At 38.3% G+C, this 18,217-nt stretch overlaps 1 protein-coding gene and 1 long non-coding RNA gene across 3 annotated transcripts in view; both read left to right on the forward strand.

Annotated features, from left to right (window-relative positions):
* LOC105730744 (uncharacterized) overlaps nucleotides 1-18,217 on the forward strand; it is a 66,435-nt gene that overhangs the window by 43,688 nt on the left and 4,530 nt on the right. Inside the window, exon 4 of one of the 2 annotated variants that reach the window (XR_001110563.2) lies at nucleotides 2,099-2,188. The exons of the other annotated variant lie outside the window; for it this stretch is intronic. This is a non-coding gene — a long non-coding RNA (uncharacterized LOC105730744). Of the gene's footprint in view, nucleotides 1-2,098; nucleotides 2,189-18,217 lie in introns of those variants that run through there. 2 annotated transcript variants of the gene reach the window in all.
* LOC105730743 (GTPase HRas-like) lies at nucleotides 9,243-10,153 on the forward strand. The gene is made up of 2 exons (XM_012472154.2): nucleotides 9,243-9,737; nucleotides 10,097-10,153. The coding sequence occupies exons 1-2, from the start codon at nucleotides 9,243-9,245 to the stop codon at nucleotides 10,151-10,153; spliced, it is 552 nt and encodes a 183-aa protein (XP_012327577.2).

Below are 18,217 nucleotides of genomic sequence, written 5' to 3' on the forward strand. Positions count from 1 at the left end.
CATTGGCCTGCTGTATTGCCTAAAATTCCCATAATTGAAAAATTCAGGTTAAGACTTAAACTTCAACTGAGTCCATGTTATTTTATTTGGAAGGACAACAAATAAGTGATTATCACCCATTAATTCTCTATTACTAGTTAGTGTATTTGATTGACTTCTCAGTCACCAGGCAGACATTTAAGAAATGGGACTGGAACAGTCAGGTTTTGACAGGGCACTATGGGCAGTATCTTTGCAGGTGCAAATGTGTCTCAGGCCAGGGAACCCCGGGTTACTGGGGCCACTGAGGATCCCAAGATTCATGGCTAACAATGAGACTCTAAGAAGAAGAAGAGCAGTCTTGTTTTGAGGGTGGATGTCCCACCCTTGAAACTGGCTTCTTTACATTTCAGCTCTGGATAAACAACTTCCTCTAGCTCCCATCATTCTGCACAATCTTATTCTGAAACTATAGCACGTGCTTTTAGCAAACCAAAGTGGCATCCACATCAATGGAAACTCTCTGACCTAGGCTGGGTGTGGTGGCTCACACCTGTAATCCCAGCACTTAGGGAGACTGAGAAAGGCAGATCACCTGAGGTCGGGAGTTCGAGACCAGCCTCACCAACATGGAGAAACCCCATCTCTACCAAAAATACAAAAATTAGCCAGGCATGGTGGCACATGCCTGTAATCCCAGCTACTCGGGAGATTGAGGCAGGAGAATAGCTTGAACCTGGGAGACGGAGGTTGTAGTGAGCCGCGATTGTGCCACTGCATTCCAGCCAGGGCAACAAGAGTGAAACTCGGTCTCAGACAAAGAAACAAACAAACAAAAACCAAGAAATTCTCTGACTTTAAGTCTTATCTGCTTTATATGACCTGGTTTAGCAGGGCCCAGAGAACACTTTAAGGACAGAAGTGGTTCCCTATGTGATTGGCTTAGTGGACTCTGCCCCTTACTTCTAAATCAAAAATAGCATCAGCGGTCTCCGGAATACTGCAGTGAATAATGAAGTAAGGGAGGCAACTGGAATAATTGTGTACCTGGTAAAATCTCATTATTATTATTGTTCCCAGGAAATGGGCTCTCTGAATTAATGAGTCCCCACAGTGTTTTCATGGGAAAAATTAAATTAAATATCACTGGCGTTGACAGCCTGACTGCCAGTTAGCTCCCACCAGGCAGCCAAAAAGCATTAAATCGAATGTGTTTCTGACAACTGCCGACTCTGCCTCTCGAGGTGATTATTTTTGAACTTTCTTGCTCAGTGGCCCCAACTAGTACACCTGATGTCCTCCTGGGGTTAAAAAGTAAACGGTGGGCTCTGCATGTTTCCTGTGATGCACCTCGTACAGGTCCCTCCCCCCTTGCCTTGGCGAGATAAGCAGAGATTCTTTAAGAAACACTTATATTTTGTGCCAGCCATCAGAGATAACTTATGACTGAAGGGCTAGCTCTTGAGCATGGACAATGGACATGTGGACATACATGTCCCTCTACAAACCAATATCTGGCAGTTCAACATGAACCACATCACAATAAGATTTGGATCATTGAGGCAGACTAGAGATACTCCTTCCCTGAAATGTCAGACTAATGGACTCAGTTTTTTGCTTTGCTTTATTTAGGAAAACATGCACATATTGTTCTCAGTTGGGCTTTCCATATTCAGGTGTCAGGTTGAGACAGTGTGGTTGTAATCAGAATTTAATATTCACATAAATATGCAAACAACAAGGAGAGAGTGAGGCTGCTGGCCTTGACATTGGTGACTTCCTTAGGAAAGGTCAGAGCCTGGCATATATTAGGGACTTAGAAGATTCTTCTCCCTCTTTTTCCCTTTCTTCCTACTTAGGTGGAGTACAACTGGGGTGGAATGCTTAGGCAATAAGTGGAGATAGTTGGAGGTTTGTACAGCAGTGAGGATTATTCTTTTTTTTTTTTTTTTAAATGGGATGAATTACCAATATTCTCAGAAAGTCAGTCAATAAACTTTTCTCAGTGGTCTCCACTTTGATATGGCCACTATACTTACCAAATGCTTGAGGATTGGCCTAGACATCTTGTCCTGGAGTGACAAGATGGGATTGAAATCTGATCATTCCTTTCCTACAGCAACAAACTAAATATCGTGGCAACAAACTTTATGCTGATAAAGATGAAGGAAGGGTCCATGGAGATGAGGCGGGTACATTGAGTTGGCACTGCAAGGTAAGAATACTGCCAGGAGACAAAGTTTAAGGAAACATCTGAATTTATACAAGAAAATGATTTGATGTTTTCGCTGTCTAAAGATATGTTCTTATCCCTGTAAAGTGATGCAGGTGAGAGTGCTCTGAAAATCCCCAGGCATCTTGTGGTAGGATAATGTTTTGAGGTATTGACTAGTCTTCCCCAGCCCCATCGTTATTTTTTTCCTCTTTAATAGAAAGCAGCAGAAAGATGTCTTCTTCCTGGCTTTAGATTTCAAAAGCATGCCCTACATGAGTTGGAGAGGATTCAAGGAGTAGTTAAAATGTTTGAGAGGGCGAGGAGGGATTCCTGTCCTTAGATTAGCTGGAGGAGGGAGTGGGAGGTGTTAAGAGAACAGATGGTAATAGAACCAAGGGAAGGATCTTGCCTGCGAGGGCCAACTGGAGAGCACTGTGGGCTTGGTCTGAGCACCCACAAGCCAGCCAGGAGCCCAGACAGCATCCACACGCTAGCCCAAAGGCTAGGCTAACTCAGGTTTTTGTTGGGGTCTAGTCAAGCTCCACTTCCATTGTCACCAACTCTTTACTCAGAGGTTGCCCAGCAGGACTGTCACACTGAGAGAACAGTCCCCCACTCTGCACTCACCCAGGACACTTGCATGCCGAAGGAAGTGGTGTGGAGTCTTAGACATGCAGCAGGTGAGGGTGGAGCAAAGGGAAATTGACCAGACCTATCCTGGGAAGTGTAGGGGTAGAGGGCTGAAAGAAAACAACTTGGGAAGCCCTTGAACTGGGAAGGTGGTTAATTCTTCTGCATTAAGAGACTCTATCCTAGATGCCAGAGGACCTGGCTTTTAATTGCAGCTCTAAGTCACTGTAATTTTGGGTATGATACTGTGTATCTTTGGGTCTCAGCTTCTACATTGCATTTATTCATTCAGCCTCTCATTCTTTTTTTTCATTTAACAAGTGTTTACTACTTTTCAGCTCTTCTGTCATTCAATAACATTTACCAACAACCATTTACTGGTGAAACTCTGTGCTGGGGTCATTGGCCATACAATCAGACATCGTTTCTGTCCTCAAGGAACTTAGAATCCAGAGCTCCAAAATGAAGGGATGCAAGCCTTTGGCTTTTAAGTTTCTGCCAATTCTGACATTTCATAATTCTATTAGTATTGCAAGTTTAACACTGTTATCTTGTCATGAAAAAGGGTAAAACCCTTCTTTCACAGAGCCTGTGGCTTGATGATAGCAAATTCTTACCCTGAGAGATTAGCTTCAATATCTGGAAATGGCTAAAGGCGATTTGGAGCCACATGTGGTGGATGGGACAGCTAAGGTGTAGAGCAGAAGCAAGTCCCAGGTGGCCTGGCTGTGCAAACATATGTTCCTGCATGTATTTCTGTTTGAAGTCACCTTGGGCATAGTTTTTGAATGGCCTTTGGTAGTCTGCTCAGGAGTTCCATTTTTGTTAAGCTTTCAAATCATCTTCCAGTGGTAAGCTTGCTGACTGCATGTCCAAGGGAGAGTCCTCCCAGCTGCTACAGCCACCTTGGTGAGTTGGGCTTTACAGTCAGCTTCTCACATCTCCATCTTTGCACAGTTAGTGCAATTTCACTTTCCCTCTCCCCTACCTTACTTCAAAAATTGGCGACAAATTTCAAGTAGTCAAGGATACCACACCTAAGAAACTACTTGTTATAAACAATATAATACCAATTCGTGGGTGATCTATCTTCTGGGTGAAGGAACCTATCTAAGTTGTCATTCTTCCATTTTTACTCCCTAAATATCCAGCTAGCTTGTTCTGTGAGTGTTCACTTTCCTATCTCATACTCTCCCAAGACCAAGAGCTATTTGATTCCATTCACTTATTACTCTGTTCTCCAAATACACAGTAGAATAAACTATATACCTTGTACCAGGCAACGTGCTGGGTTGGATGATGCATAAGCCACTATCCCTGTCTCAGTGAGCTTCTGGCACTGGAGGAGGCATGGACACATACACAGTGAAGTGTGATGCAGCATAGTGAGTGCAGATAGAGAAGTATCTAAGAGATGCATGGTGGCACAGAGGGCAGACTGGGCTCTTGCAGCAGACTGTGTTCTTGTTTGCAAATATACATGCTCTTCTCTATTTCCCTACCCTATTCATGTGAGGCTTTTCCATGAGACTTGCTTTGGCTCATTAAGTGATGTGAATCATTTTGAGTCAGCAGCTTTAAAAGCCAGCATATGGATTGCCATATTCTTTCCTTTTGCCCTTTGCCACGATGATTAGCAAGTATTCCAGGTTGTTCTGTTGGCCTGGTTCCTGAATGGAAGCTGACATGTGATTGTCATGTAGAATGCTCGAGAAATAAATGGTTGTTTGGGATTTGGAGATTTCAGGGCTATTTAGGATTTATGGAAATTTCAGGGCTATTTGTTACTGCAGCATACCTAGTAACTTCTGACCAATACACTTTCATTTGTCTTTATACCCTAGTGTCTGGTGCATAGCAGCCTCCCTGTAAATGTTTGTTGAATGAAGAGCGGAAGGGATTACATTAGCTTGAATGAGAGAGAGAGAATGAGGAAGGGAGGCTGAGTGGTGTCTGGAAGGCCTTATGTAAAAAAAATTCAGTAAGAGCTTGGCCATCACACATGTTAGAAGCTTTTAAAGCTGAACTTGACAGGAAGCTTTAAAGTGCTTCCGTCACAGTGCTTCCATCTTTCCTTATGTCTTCTGTTTGCTTGTTATGTCACCAGAACCTTACTCCACTGATTAGCCAGAAAAGAAGTGACATTAAAAAGATATTGGGTGGTTCACAAAATCACTGGGCAGGGGAGTCATTGCTAGAAAAGCACACTTTGGGTTAAATTTCCAAGAATAATACCATGAAACTTTTAAGAGAAGGCAGTGTTTCCTAACTTCATTCTTAAGGATAAAAATAAATGGGTGTAAGAGACATTCAACATATAGTGGCTCAAAGAATATAGAAACTTATTTTTCTTTCATCTCAGTTCTAAGGTGAACAGTCTAGGTCTGTGGTCATCCAGGAAACAAGAATCTTCAAAGTCATTGTTCTATCATCCCTAAGGGCATTGTCATCCTATAGGTTATCAAAGCTGGTTGGCTTCCATATCTTGGTCCTAGCCAATGGGAAGAGAGAAGAGGCACATTAATGGTCTAGCCAAAATCTGAAAGTGACGTGTAACCTTTCTGCTTATATTTCATTGGTAAGAAGTTAGTCACATGTCAACACCTAACTGTGAGGGACATGTAGTCTGGTGAGGCAGCCATGTATCCAACAACAGCTCTATCAGAATGTGTAAGTCAGTTGACATTGCACTAATGCTGTGTAATAAACGACTTATAAACCTGGAGGCTTTTAAACAACACATTTATTCTCACTCTCACAAATTTGCACATTGGCTACTGTTCAGCTGACCTAATCTAGGCTCAACTGGAAGGCTCCAATTAAGGCTACAGGTTGGTTGGGCATGATGCCAGGCTGTTGGTTTGATTCCATGTACATTTGTTCTGGGGCCCAGATTGAAAGGGCTGTGTCTCTTTGGGACATGTTCTTCTCATAATAGAAGTGCACAAGGATAAGCAGAGATGCCTTGATGCCTCTGGAGACTCAGCCCAGAAATGACACATGTCACTTTCACTTAAATTCCAGTGGCCAAAGCAAATCACATGACCAACATCAATAGGCAGGGAAAATATGCTGCCTCTTCTACTGGGAGATGCTACAAACTCACACAGCAAAGATATGTGTGTAATTCTAGTACAGGGAGAGTATGAATAATCTGGAACCACTATTCAGTTCCCATCTTATGAATGAAGGGGATAATGTATTTTGGTGGACAGCTAGAAATCTCTGCCACATCTGACCTTTTTGTTTCTTGTCATTCATTGAATGTGTATAGCACACTGGGATGACTTGGAGGGAATTTGTGGCCGTGGGACTTGTTGATAAAACTCTGTATATACTTATAATGAGATTATAATAAGATAGATTAAATATAAGATATTAGAAAATATATTAAATATTGAACAAGTATTAAACTTCTAAATAAAATATTTTTAATTTTTAATGAGAAATGAGTTCACTACTATGATCTATTTTATTGAGGCGTAATTTATACGTAGAAATACAGTCATTTAAAGTGTATAATTTTATGACTTTTGACAAATTTATGCATAACATCTTTTAGTTAACAAGATTTATACTTGAAATGGATGCTTTCAAATCCTGTGGAAGTTTGTCATGTATAGTGATAGATTTTAAATGATAGGTTGAAACATGGAACTGCCAAAATGAGGCCATCCTTCACTTAGAAAATGGCAATTACATATGGCTCAATTTAACACAATTACATTTTGTCTAATCAAGTACAGGCATACCTTGGAGATATTGTGGATTTGGTTCCAGACCACTGCAATAAAGCAAATATTGCAATAAGGCAAGCTGCACAATTTTTTTTTGATTTCCCAGTGCATATGGAAGTTATGTTTACAGAACACTATAGTCTGTTAAGTGTACAATAGCACTATGTCTAAAAAAATGTACATACCTTAACTGAAAATACTTCATTGTTAAAAAATGCTAATGATTATCTGAGCCTTCAGTGAGTCACAATCTTTTTGCTGGTGGTTGCTACAGCTTGGGGTGGCTGTGGCAATTTCTTAAAATAAGACAACTATGAAGTTTGTCGCATCAATTGACTCTTCCTTTCTCGATAGACTTCTCTGTAGTACACGAGCCTCTTTGATAGCATTTAATCCACAACAGAACTTCTTTTAAAACTGGAGTCAATCCTCTCAAACCCTACTACTGCTTTATCAGCTAACTTTATGTAACATTCTAAATCCTTTTTGTCATTTCAACAATGTTCACATCATCCTCACCTGAAGTCAAGCCCCTATCAAGCAACCACTTTCTTGTTGCTCATCTGTAAGAGGCAACTCCTCATCTAATCGAGTTTTATCATGAGATTGTAGCAATTCAGTCAATGCTTAGGCTCCACTTCTAATTCTAGTTCTCTTGCTATTTCCTCTACATCTGCAGTTTCTTCCTCCACTGAAGTCTTGAACCCCTCAAAGTCATCCATGTGGATTGAAATCAGCTTCTTTGAAATTCCTATTCATGTTGATATTTTGACCTCCTCCCATGAATCACAAATGTTTTTAATGGCATCTAGAATGGTGAATCCTTTCTGGAAAGTTTTCAGTTTATTATTTCAGATCCATCAGAGGAATCACTATGTATTGCAGCAATAGCCTTACAAATTGGATTTCTTAAATAATAAGACTTGAAAGTCTAAATTACTCCTTGATCCGTGAATGGCAGAATGGACGTTGTCTAAGGAGGCATGAAAACAACGCTCATCTCCATGTATATCTCCATCAGAGCAATAAAGTGAAATATACTTGTATTTAAAAATAAAGTCAAAGATTTTTTTTCAGCACATGCAGATGTCAGCATACTCATCTTAACAATTCACTAATAAAATTGACTAATCATCACATGCAAACCATTTTGACTTTATTTCTTCCTAACAAAGGATTGTTAATTCACACAAACACACATGCATGCACACACACGCACACATACGTGCATGCATCTTATGTATTTTTAAATTCAAAAAAATTTTAATTTTCAATTTAAATGTAGGTGCACAAAAATGTTAGCTAGTTAAGCTACTGTATTTAAGCTAAGACTATCCTTCAACAAATCTGCAAGGTGAGATTTGTTTACAAAAAGTCCTTATTTTGGTGCATATATTCTTGACAGCTCTCTTCTTTTGAATGCCAATACATTTTGATATAAAAAACAGTGATACTCTGATCTCATGCTTCACTGGAAACTGAAACCAGATGGACCCTAAGAGCCTGTATTTTGTTAGATTCACCATTTTAGTTTCATCATTCAATGTGCAATTTAGAGCCATAGGCAAACATTCACATATGAGAGCTTGTCTATGAATAAACATGTGTTACTTGAATCTCAGGGTTTCAGATAAAATTCATGTTACGTAGGGCCTTCACATCTTCCTGACATTGCGACCAAATCATGAGTGCACAAACCCTTGCAGGGTTTCCATCCTATTTCTTTTCTTTTTTCCCCCCAGATCTTCATTTATTACCTCAAATAATTAATCTGCAATAGTTTCATTTAGCACTTTGGTTCTGGAACAAATAATTTCTCTTTGTGCCTTGTAATTAGTGCTATAAATGGACAGAGTTACTTATATATGTCCTTACACCAATCAATTGATAATCTTCTGAATCTTCTGAATTAGTGTGGTTTCTACATTATACGAAATGTCATCCATGTGTCTGCTAATAGTATCATCTTATGGGGCACTCCTTTCTCTTTCTTTGCTTTTAGGGTCCCAATTAGGCTGTTGACAATTTCCATCAAGGCAGATAAACAGTGCAATTCTGCGTTTGTGTGGCATTTTAGCTTCAGCAATTATTTTCATGATTTTGTAACCATGCTCTGGTATTGTGAGCAATCTCTCAAAAAAAGTTTATTTATTATTTAGTACATGTGGAGGCACAAAAATTTTTTTTGTTTAATATATAGGAGTAGGGCTGAGGTGGTGGTGTACTTTGCATGGTGCCATTGCTTCATTTGATAACTACAAATATGATGCCTTGGAAGAGAAGACTTATCAGGGCAGAGAAGACAAATCAAAATTTGAGACAGCCCTTATAAATTGCCGAATTAGTAATTCAAACTCTTTTTTTTAATTGCATTGTCTGTCTTATGAATCTGATAGCCCTTAACATTTAATTAAAAAACTTTTCATAAATACCTATAAAAAGTAAATATTTAAATACAAAATATTCCATGAGAGTAGAGGCCTTCATAGCGTCAGAATATCTTTTGGTCAATGTATTTTTAAGTCATCTTCATTCTTAAGAATGTTTTAAAGGGTGCCAGAAGTGCTTCTCCCTGATGGGGGCTGTTCATGGAGGTTCCAGGGTCTCCAACATTTTCCCGTCTGTGGTTCTAAATCTGTCCAAAGCAGAGGCAGTGGAGTTTGAGGTTCTTGCTTGTGTAAATGACTAAGTACAAACTGGTGGTGGTTGGAACTGGTGATGTTGGGAAAAGCACACTGACAATCCAGATAATCCAGAACCACTTTATGGATGAGTATGATCCCACCATAGAGGATTCTTACAGAAAACAGGTGGTTATAGGTGGTGAAACTTGTCTATTGGACATACTGGATACAGGTGGACAAGAAGAGTACAGTGCCATGAGAGACCAATACATGAGGACAGGAGAAGACTTTCTCTGTGTATTTGCCATCAATAATAGCGAGTCATTTGTGGATATTAACCTCTATAGGGAGCAGATTGAGCAAGTAAAAGACTCAGATGATGTACCTATGGTGCTAGTGGGAAACAAGTGTGATTTGCCAACAAGGACAGTTGATACAAAACAAGCCCATGAACTGGCCAAGAGTAATGGGATTCCATTTATTGAAACCTCAGCCAAGACCAGACAGGGTGTTGAAGATGCTTTTTACACACTGGTAAGAGAAATAACACCAGTACTGAATGAAAAAACACCAACAGCAGTGATGATGGGACTCAGGGTTGTATGGGATTGCCATGTGTGGTGATGTAACAGGATACTTTCAAAGAAGAGTCACTGTCAAGCTGCACTGACACCCTGGTCCTGACTTCCCTGGAGGGGAAATATTCCTGTTGATATCTTCAGTCTCACAGAGAAGCTCCTGCTACTTCCCCAACTCTCAGTAGTTTAGTAGAGTATTCTCTATTTGAGAGGTTCTCAGAGTAACTGCCTCCTCACTTCGCTGTTTGACCAGAGAAATGCACCTCTTGTTACTCCCTGTTATTTTTCTGCCTTGGGTTCTTCCACAACACAAACCCACCTCTGGCACCCCAGGTTTTTCATCTGAAAAGCAGTTCATGTCTGAAGCAGAGAACCAAACTGCAGACGTGAAATTCTATTGAAAACAGTGTCTTGAGCTCTAAAGTAGCAACTGTTGGTGATTTTTTTTTTCTTTTTACTGTTGAACTTAGAACTATGCTAGTTTTTGGAGAAATGTCATAAATTTGTCAAGAATATGGTTATCATTGCTGTTTGGTTTGTTTGTAATGTTATCGGCTGTATTCTCTAAACCGGCATCTGCTCTAGATTCATAAATACAAAAATGAAATTGAATTTTGAGTCTCTCCTAGTCTTCTCAGCTTTCATGTAGTTAAATCCAACTTTCACAGTGAAGTGCCTTTTTCCTAGAAGTCGTTTGTAGACTTCCTTTAAAATATCTCAGTGGAATAGATGTCTCGAAAATCCTTATGCATGAAAATGAATGTTTGAGATACATCTGTGACTTATTTACCATTGAGGGAAAGCTATATCTATATGAGAGCAGATGCCATTTTGTACATGTATGAAGTTGGTTTTCCAGAGGCCAGTTTTGGGGTTTTCCCAGGAGAAAGATGAAACTGAAAGCATATGAATAATTTCACTTAATTTTTACCTAATCTCTAATTTTTGCATAGGTGACTATCTGTAAAATGTATATAGTTTATTTCCTCTGGTTTACTGATAAACCTAACACTTAATGAACTTCCATTTGTATTCAAATTTGGATCATACCAGAAAGATCTACATTTGCAGGGGTTCAAATATTGTAAAATTCTGGTATATTGTTATTTAATAGCTGTGATCAGTGATTTTCAAACCTCAAATATAGTATATTAACAAATTACATTTTCACTGTATATCTTAATGATGTATATAATTGCCCTCAATCCCCCTCTAACCCTACCCTCTACAACTCCCCCAACAGCAATAGGGGCTTGATTATTTCAGTTGAGTAAAGCATGGCGCTAATGGACTAGGGTCACAGTTTCAAAACTTGAACAATCCAGTTAGTATCACAGAGAAACAAATTCTTCCACATTTGCTCATTGCACCAGTAACTCTAGCTAGTAATTTTGCTGGGTGCCACAGTTAGCCTTGCAAGGAAGGAAAAGGTCAGTTAGCACCAGCCCTTTACCATGACTGGAAAACTCAGTATTCCATTTTGGCCCCATTTAGAAACTTCCGTGCTTAGAACATACTTGAGAAAACTGTAAGTACATACATACAAGGGCTATTGGCACAAGAGCCCAAGATGAGTAACTATCTTTCTCCCTAATTTGGTATCAAATTAAGTGGATTTTTAAGAAAAAGAATCATATTTTTGTGCACCAGCCCTTTACCATGACTGGAAAACTCAATATTTAAAACTTTTGTTTTTAAGCCATGTAGAAACTCTAAATTAAGTCAATATTCTTATTTGAGAATGAGGATGTATTAGCTGAAAAATGTTTTAAATTTTCTTTATTCATAATGTTTTTAGAAGGGTTTAAAACAAGATTGTTGATAAATCTGTCTAAGCTGATGAGTTTGCTCAAAACAGGAAGTTGAAATTGTTGAGACAGGAATGGAAAATATAATTAATTGATAGTTATGAGGATTTGGAGGCTTGCATTTTCATTTGCAGATAATACCCTGGTAATTCTCATGAAAAATAGACTTGGATAACTTTTGATAAAAGTCTAATTCCAAAATGGCCACTTTGTTCCTGTCTTCTAATATCTAAATACTTACTGAGGTCCTCCATCTTCTATACTTTGAATTTTCATTTATTATGCAAATGTCATATTACCTTGAAATTCAGAAGAGAAGAAACATATACTGTGCTCAGAGTATAATGAACCTGGAGAGTTGTGCTCCTTACTGCTAATTCTGGGAGCTTTCACAGTACAGTCATCATTTGTAAATGGAAATTCTGCTTTTCTGTTTGTACTCCTTCAGGAGCAGTGTTACTCTGTAATTTTCCTTAGGTTTATCATCTCAGTCATTTTATTTTTAATTTAAATTTTTAAATTTTTATTTTTATTTTTATTATACTTTAAGCTCTGGGGTACATGTGCAGATCTTGCAGGATTGTTACATAGGTGTACACATGCTATGGTGATTTGCTGCCTCCATCCCCCCTTCACCTACATTAGGTATTTCTCCTAATGTTTTCCTTCCCCAACCTCCCCATCCCCCACTGTCCCTCCCCTAGACCTCCAAGAGACCCCAGTATGTAATGTTCCCCTCCCAGTGTCCAAGTGTTCTCATTGTTCAACACCCACTTATGAGTGAGAACATGCAGTGTTTGGTTTTCTGTTCTTGTGTCAGTTTGCTGAGAATGATGGTTTCCAGATTCATCCATGTCCCTACAAAGGACACGAACTCATCATTTTGTATGGCTGCATAGTATTCCATTGTGTAAATGTGCCACATTTTCTTTACTTAGTCTATTCTTGATGGGCATTTGCGTTGGTTCCAAGTCTTTGCTATTGTAAACAGTGTGGCAATGAACATACATGTGCATGTGTCTTTATAATAGAGTGATTTATAATCCTTTGGGTATATGCCCAGTAATGGGATTGCTGGGTCAAATGGAATTTCTATTTTTAGATCCTTGAGGAATCGCCACACTGTCTTCCACAATGGTTATACTAATTTACACTCCCACCAACAATGTAAAAGTGTTCCTATTTCTCCACATCCTCTCCAGCATCTGTTGTCTCCAGATTTTTTAGTGATCATCATTCTAACTGGTGTGAGATGGTATCTCAATGAGGTTTTGATTTGCATTTCTCTAATGACCAGTGATGAGGAGCATTTTTTCACGTTTGTTGGTCACATAAATGTCTTTTTTTGAAAAGTGCCTGTTCATATCCTTTGCCCACTTTTTGCTGGGTTTGTTTTTTCTTGTAAATTTGTTTTAGTTCTTTGTAGATTCTGGATATTAGGCCTTTGTCAGATGGGTAGCTTGCAAAAAGTTTTTTCATTCTGTTGGTTGAAGAGGAGCTGGTACCATTCCTTCTGAAACTATTACAAACAATACAAAAAGAGGGAATACTCCCTAACTCATTTTATGATACCAACATCATCCTGATCCCAAAACCTGGCAGAGACAGAACTACAAAAGAAAATTTCTGGCCAATATCCATGATGAACATGATGCAAAAAATCTTCAATAAAACATTGGCAAACAGAATCCAACACCACATCAAAAAGATTATCCATCACGATCAAATTGGCTTCATCCTGGGGATGCAAGGCTGGTTCAACATACACAAATCTATAAATGTAGTCTATCACATAAACAGAACCAAAGACAAAAAGCACCTGATTATCTCAATAGATGCAGAGAAGGCCTTCGACAAAATTCAACATCCCTTTATGCTTAAAAACTCTCAATAAACTAGGTATCTCAAAATAATAAAGCTATCTACCACAAATCCACAGTGAGTATCATACTGAATGGGCAAAAACTGGAAGCATTCGCTTTGAAATCTGGCACTAGATAAGGGTGCCCTCTCTCACCATTTCTATAGTATTGGAAGTTCTACCCAGAACAAGTAGGCAAGAAAAGGAAATAAAAGTTTTGAATTAGGAAAAGAGGAAGTCAAATTGTCTCTATTTGCAGATGACATGATTGTATATTTACAAGACCCCATCATCTCAGCCCAAAATCTCCTTAAGATGATAAGCAACTTCAGCAAAGTCTCAGGATACAAAATCAATGTGCAGAAATCACAAGCATTCCTATACACCAATAACAGACAAACAGAAAGCCAAATCAAGAGCAAACTCCCATTCACAATTGCTACAAAGAGAATAAAATATGTAGGAACAGAACGAACAAATGACGTGAAGGACCTTGTCAAGGAGAACTGCAAACCACTGCTCAAGGAAGTAAGAGAGACACAAATGATGGCAAAACATTCCATGCTCATGGTTAAGAAGAATGAATATCTTGAAAATGGCTATACTGCCCAAAGTAATTTATAGATTAAATGCTATCTCCATCAAGCTACCTATGACCCTCTTGACAGAACTGGAAAAAAACCACCTTAATCTTCATATGGAACCAAAAGAGAGCCCACACAGCCAAGACAATTCTAAGCAAAAAGAACAAAGCTGGAGCCATCATGCTACCTGACTTCAAACTATACTACAATGCTACAGTGATCAAAACAGCATGGCACTGGTACCAAAACAGAGATATAGACCAGTGGAATAGAACAGAGGCCTCGGAGGCAAAGCCACACATCTACAGCCATTTGGTCTTTGACAAACCTGACAAAAACAATGGAGAAAGGATTCCCTGTTTAATAAGTGGTGTTGGGAAAACTGGCTAGCCATGTGCAGAAAGCAGAAACTGGACCCCTTCCTGACACCTTACAATAAAATTAACTCCAGATGTATTAAAAACTTAAACATAAGACCTAACACCATAAAAACTCTAGAAGAAAACCTAGGCAAAACCATTCAGGACATAGGCATAGGCAAGGACTTCATGACTAAAACACCAAAAGTATTGGCAACAAAAGCCAAAACAGACAAATGGGATCTAATTAAACTCCAAAGCTTCTGCACAGCAAAAGAAACAATGATTAGAGTGAACCAGCAACCAGGAGAATGGGAAAAAATTTTTACAATAGACCTATCTGACAAAGGGCTAATATCCAGAATCTACAAAGAACTAAAACAGAATTGCAAGAAAAAAAACAAACAAACCCATTCAAAAGTGGGCAAAGGATATGAACAGACACTTTTCAAAAGAAGACATATATAAGGCCAACAAACATATAAAAAAATGCTCATCATCACTGGTCATTAGAGAAATACAAATCAAAACCACATGGAGATACCATCTCACACCAGTTAGAATGATGACCATTAAAAAATCTGGAGACAACAGATGCTGGAGAGGATGTGGAGAAATAGGAACACGTTTACACTGTTGGAGGGAGTGTAGCTTAGTTCAACCATTGTGGAAGACAGTGTGGCGATTCCTCAAGCACCTAGAAATAGAAATACCATTTGACCCAGCAATCCCATTACTGGGTATATATTCAAAGGGTTATAAATTATTCTATTATAAAGACACATGCACATGTATGTTCACTGCAGCACTGTTTACAATAGCAAAGACGTGGAACCAACCCAAATGTCCATTGATGATAGACTGGACAAGGAAAATGTGGCACGTATGTATCATGGAATACTATGCAGCCATAAAAAACGATGAGTTTGTGTCCTTTGTGGGAACATGGATGAATCTGGAAACTATCATTCTCAGCAAACTAACACAAGAACAGAGAATCAAACACCGCATGTTCTCACTCATAGGTGGTGTTGAACAATGAGAACACATGGACACAGGGAGGGGAACATCACACACTGGGGCATGTTAGGGGGGCTAGGGGAGGGACAGTGGGGGGTGGGAAGGTTGGGGAGGGATAATATGGGGAGAAATGCCAGATATGGGGGGGATGGAGGCAGCAAACCACATTGCCATGTATGTACCTATGCAACAATCCTGCATGATCTGCACATGTACCCCAGAACCTAAGTACAATTAAAAAAAAAGATTAAAAAATGAAAAAGAAGAAACTATTAACAGAATAAACAGATAACTTACAGCATGAGAGAAAATATTTGCAAACTATGCATCTGACAAAGGTAATATCCAGCATCTATAAGGAACATAAACAAATTTACAAGAGAAAAACAAACAACCCTATTAAAAAGTGGGCAAAAGACATGAAGAGACAATTCTTGGAAGAAGACATTCATGTGGCCAACAAGCATATGAAAAAAAGCTCAATATCACTGATCATTAGAGAAATGCAAATCAAAAGCACAATGAAACACCATCTCACGCCAGTCAGAATGGCTATTATTAAAAAGCCAAAAAATAACAGATGTTGGCAAGGTTGCAAAGAAAAGGAAACTTTTACACAGTGTTGGTGGGAGTATAAATTAGTTTAACCTTTCTGAAAAGCAGTACGGTAATTCCTCAAAGAGTTAAAAGTTACCATTCAACCCAGCAATCCCATTACGGGGTGTATGCCCAGAGGAATATAAAGCATTCTACCTACCATAAAGACACATGCACACAAATGTTCATTGCAGCACTATTCACAACAGCAAAGACATTAAATTAACCTAAATGCCATCAGTGACAAACTAGATAAAGAAAATGTGGAACATATACACCATGGAATATTAGGCAGTCATAAAAAAGAACAGGATCATGTATTTTACAAGAATATGGATGGAGTTGGAGGCTATCATCCTTTGCAAACTAATGCAGAAACAGAATCCAAATACTACATGGTCTCACTTATAAGTGGGAGCTAAATGAGAAGAACTTATGAGCATAAAGAGGGAAACAAAAGACACTTGGGTCTACTCGAGGGGGCAAGTTAGGAGGAGGGAGAAGAACAGAAAATATAACTACTGGGTATTGGGGCTTAGTACTCAGGTGATGTAATACCATGTACAACAAACCCTCATGACCCATGATTATCTATGTAACAAACTTTCACATGTACCCTAAAGCCTAAAATATAAAAAGAAATCTGTAACAAATTGTGATCGATTAGTTGTAAATACTACTGCACTCAGACCAGGTAATAGGCTATTTTTTAGAGCATTTTTAGGTTTACAGAAAAATTGTGTGGAAAGTACAAAGAGGTTCCAGATATCCTATCCCCTTTCCCCAGTTTCCCCTATTTTAACATCTTTCATTAGTGTAGTATAAAGTCCATAGTTTATATTAGGGTTCACTATGTATGTTGCACAGTTCTATGGGCTTTGGCAAATGCAGAATTTTAGGTATTCACCACTGGAGTATTATACAGAATGATGGTTTCACCATTCTGAAAATGTACTTCACCTGTTCATCTCACCCCCTCTCCCGAACTCATGGTAATTATTAACCTTTTCACTGCTGTTTGTGTAGTTTTGCCTTTCCTAGCATGTTATAAGTTGGAATAATACATTCTGTAGCCTTTTCATACTGGCTTCTTTCACTTAGTGATATGCATTTAATGTTCTTCCATGTCTCTTCATGACTTGATAGCTCATTTCTTTTAATCACTGAATACTATCCCATTGTTCATGCATTTATTCACCTATTAAAGGACATCTAGTTGCTTCCAATTTTTGGCGATTACAAATAAAGTTGCTATAAATATCCAAGTGCAGGTTTTTGTATGGACAAAAAGATTTTCAGCTCATTTGCATAAATACCTTGTTGCACAGGTGCTATATTACATGCTAAGCTTCTGTTTATGTTTAGTTTTGTAAGAAACTACCAAATTGTCTTTCAAAGTGGCTGTACCATTTTACATTTTCACCAGTGATGAATGAGAGTTCCTTTGCTCCATGTTCTCAACAGCATTGGGTATTGTCAATGTCAGTTTTCGGGTTGTTTTAATTTGTAATTCTGTAATGAGATATGATGTTGAGTATTGTTTCTTAAACTTATTTGCCATCAGCATATCTGCTTTGGTATTGATTTCTAGTTTTATTCCACTGTTGTCTGAGAAGATATTTGATACAATTTTGATTTTTAAAATTTATTGTGACTTGTTTTGTGGCTTAAAGTATGGTCTATTTTGAAAAATCGTTCATGTGCACATGAGAAAAAAATGTATGTTTTTCAGTTGTTGGGTAGAATGTTGTATAAATGTCTGTTAGGTCCATTTAGCCTAGAGTCTGATTTAAGTCCAGAGTTTCTTTGTTGATTTTCTGCCTCAATAATCTGTCTAGTGATATCAGTGAACTGTTGAAGTCTCCCACTGTTATTTCATTGCTGTATACTGCTTTTCTTATTGATCCCTTTATTTTCTAATGATAGAGACAAACAGTAAAAAAAGACAACTTTAAATTTATTTGATTTAAAGTTGTCTTAAAGTATTGATTATATAATAATAACTTTCTTTGCCTTGTTTTACTATTGTTGATTCAAAGTGTGTTTTATTTGACATAAGTATAGCTACCCCTGTCTGCTTTTGATTTCCATTTGCATGGAATATCTTTTTCCATGCCTTTACCTTGAATCTTGAAATGTATTTACCAGTTAGATGTGTTTCTTATGAGCAACATATGGTTGGATCTTTTTTTTTTTTTAATTAATTTCACCAATCTATACTCTTA

This window comes from Aotus nancymaae, unplaced genomic scaffold, assembly GCF_030222135.1.
Source record: "Aotus nancymaae isolate 86718 unplaced genomic scaffold, 86718_ANA_hifiasm-v0.15.2.pri h1tg000041l, whole genome shotgun sequence".
Taxonomy (NCBI): domain Eukaryota; kingdom Metazoa; phylum Chordata; class Mammalia; order Primates; family Aotidae; genus Aotus; species Aotus nancymaae.

What these genes read in the sequence shown, in the direction of transcription:
- LOC105730743 (XM_012472154.2), top strand. Translation starts at nt 9,243, where the DNA reads ATGACTAAGTACAAACTGGTGGTGGTTGGAACTGGTGATGTTGGGAAA. An exon ending in TGGTAAGAGAAATAACACCA is followed by an intron (nt 9,738 to 10,096) that starts GTACTGAATGAA and finishes CTGGCACCCCAG; the next exon opens with GTTTTTCATCTGAAAAGCAG.